General features: G+C 35.4%; 1 protein-coding gene across 1 annotated transcript; it reads left to right on the top strand.

Annotated features, from left to right (window-relative positions):
* The first annotated feature begins 447 nt into the window (after window positions 1-447).
* Window positions 448-2,506, top strand: LOC143703212 (uncharacterized). Its single transcript, XM_077197267.1, has 7 exons — window positions 448-508; window positions 604-726; window positions 826-891; window positions 1,017-1,105; window positions 1,206-1,311; window positions 2,099-2,169; window positions 2,325-2,506. The coding sequence occupies exons 1-7, from the start codon at window positions 455-457 to the stop codon at window positions 2,359-2,361; spliced, it is 546 nt and encodes a 181-aa protein (XP_077053382.1). The 5' UTR covers window positions 448-454; the 3' UTR covers window positions 2,362-2,506.
* The last annotated feature ends 230 nt before the right edge of the window (window positions 2,507-2,736 follow it).

Raw genomic sequence — 2,736 nt, 5'->3', positions numbered from 1 at the left:
ATCCTCTCCTCCTCCACCTGTTCTATCCTCTCCTCCACCACCTGTTCTATCCTCTCCTCCTCCACCTATTCTATCTTTTCTTTCTCCAGCTGTTCTCTCCCCTACTTCAGCTGCAGTCTTGCCTCCTCTACCAGCTGAACAATCATGTTCTGATGTTCTGAATCATGAAAAATGTACGTAAATTTGATAAACAAACTACATTTCCTACATTCCTGTTTGTCTTTAGACTTTTAATAATCTATAGTTTTAGTTAACATTGTACTTGATTCAATTTAATATTTGATACATTTTTGTTTACATTCAGAGATATATTTCATATACTAAAAATAACTAATGCTGTTGTGCATTCACAATAGTTATTTCAATTACTATTTTTACCTCATACATAGGCATAAGGGATGCCTGGGGAGGCAAAAAAGCACATGTTCTGCTGTCGCGAATGGGGCCCTACAAAATGTTTTACTGGGACATTTTGAGGACAGCCCCAAATGGAGAGCTTGAAAGCGAGGTGAGCTTAGTTGAATGACTGACTTGTCTACTTGGATTGTATATAATTTATCCAAGGTAATGCTACATACTCTTACTCATTTATCTGTCTCACAGGTAATAAATGCATATATAGCCCAGGCAGTCAAAAAAAACAACCAAATAAGAGACGAAAAGGCTCTTCAAATTGACTCCTTTGAAATGACCAGAATATGGGAGAAAAAAAACTCACGACTGAAAGTATGCACAGGAAAATATTTTTTTTAGGGCCTTTTTAAGTGGATTGTAATTTAATAGAATTTATTAACTGATTTTGTAAATAATTATTATCTGTTTTAGTGTGATCCAATAAAATACAAAGTGATTTTGGGAGCCGTCCATGAGCCGGGTCACTGGATGTTGGCTGTAAGGACCTTGCTCTGCATTGCTGACATTTGTTGAGAGCCACAATATTACCAATAGCTGTACAACATGACTATATTGATACTATACAATAATATATTGTAATATAATAATCTACTAATCTACAGGCAATCTTTCCGGCTGAAAAAAGGAGCCTTGTGCTGGATCCCCTGGGGAATGATGCACGCAAAATAAAACAGTGTTTGGAGTCCACAAGGTAATTGTTGTGTCCATATATGCAAGTTGTTCCCTTTTAATTACAAAACTAAAATATGTAAATATGTTAGCATAATTTTACCTTTGTCTTGCCTTTTCAGGGCCTTTGTCAGAAAACGAGGCTGCAACGTTTCAAAGTGGACAGCCAGCACAGCTCCACACAGTTCACAATTGGATGGAACGTCATGTGGGGTATTTGTTCTGAAAGTAAGTTTTTTTTTTTTATCATGCTGTGTCCACTTTATTATACTGGTGTCTACATCATTATAACAGTAAAGTATTTTAAAACAATAGTATGCTGGTTTATATAGTACTTATGTATTTATTTACTATGCACTAACAAATCAGTTATAAGCATGTGTCATATTAGTATGCAGAGAAAATTCTGGCAGGGCAGCCTCTGACGTTTGCAAACAAAGCGTCAGCAGTGAACAACTTCAGGAAAAAGATTGCCATGACCCTGCTGGATGAAAGTGGTACGTTTGTTTAATTATGTACTTTTGATTAATAATTAATCTTCTATGTGAGGGGCTGCACAATAGGGGTGCACAAAATATCACTTGTAAGTCTTTAATTCCAGAACTCTCAATACAAAAAAATGTGAAAATTCAAAACAAAGAACAGAACAAGTAGTATAAATACACAGGAGATTATAACTGAGACAACAGGTGAATGGGATAACTAATCAGACACAATGGGAAAACTGGGTCAAAAGACAGGCACTAAACTAAAACAAAATAAAACATAACCCTAACACCAGTCAAATTTAGAGCTCAACACATCAATGACAGCTTTTACTGTAACTTGTGCTGGCAAATGACCATGGTATAAGGAGGAAAATCCAAGGTTAGCTGTTCATTAAACTCCTCTGAGCCTCTTTGCCTCTGTAGTCCAATAGTTTAATGAGCTAGTGGATTATCCCTTACATACAATATGTTATTTAAACGATTAACACATTTATTGACAAGCTAAATTTCTTTTCAATGGTGACCAGATGACCTTACTGATTTGTGCCGCCATTGTGGGGAGAATAATGTGGAGGAGAAGGGCAAGACAACACCTTGGGTAAGAAGCTATTTTTTTTAATAAAGAAATCCACCATAGGCCTCTGATCATTGTGGGCATGGCCTGTCTTTGCTAGAGTAGGAAATATGTGCATCATGGGTATATGTAACTCATATTCACCCTGAAAATGCTAATTATTATCTTTGTTGATACAGATCCAGTGTGATGTCTGTGCCTGTTGGTTCCACATGAAATGTGTTGGGGAGCCCGACCCCAAGAAATCCTACTGCTGTGCAGCATGCATTTAAAATATGCTTTTTTTTTTTTTTTTTTTTTGCTTAGTTCGTCAAATTTGTAAATAGTTAATGTTTGAAATCAATGTTTCTAATGTTTTAAAATATTTTAATTATTAAAACATTTCATTATAAAATATTTCAATGGTTTTATTTAAAACACTTCCTATCCAAAAGAAAAAATAAGTTGCAAAAAAATAACATCACATTCATTATGAGTGAAATAGAGGAGGGTAACAGAATGCGGTGACCATTAAAATAGCCTTATCATATTTGGTGACCCTACTGTATGTCTGCTTCTGTTCATGTCAGCCCAAAATGATTTCTACTGTAA

This window comes from Siphateles boraxobius, unplaced genomic scaffold (assembly GCF_051911475.1).
Source record: "Siphateles boraxobius isolate OS27281-9 unplaced genomic scaffold, OSU_SipBor_1 11, whole genome shotgun sequence".
NCBI classification, from domain to species: domain Eukaryota; kingdom Metazoa; phylum Chordata; class Actinopteri; order Cypriniformes; family Leuciscidae; genus Siphateles; species Siphateles boraxobius.
The sequence above is the reverse complement of the archived record's forward strand: the minus strand, read 5'-3'. Positions and strand labels throughout refer to the sequence as shown.

Coding starts and splice junctions, on each gene's coding strand:
- LOC143703212 (XM_077197267.1), top strand. CDS start 455: ATGTTTTACTGGGACATTTTGAGGACAGCCCCAAATGGAGAGCTTGAA. Junction 892..1,016: donor CGGGTCACTGGATGTTGGCT/GTAAGGACCTTG, acceptor ACTAATCTACAG/GCAATCTTTCCGGCTGAAAA. Junction 2,170..2,324: donor AGGGCAAGACAACACCTTGG/GTAAGAAGCTAT, acceptor TTGTTGATACAG/ATCCAGTGTGATGTCTGTGC.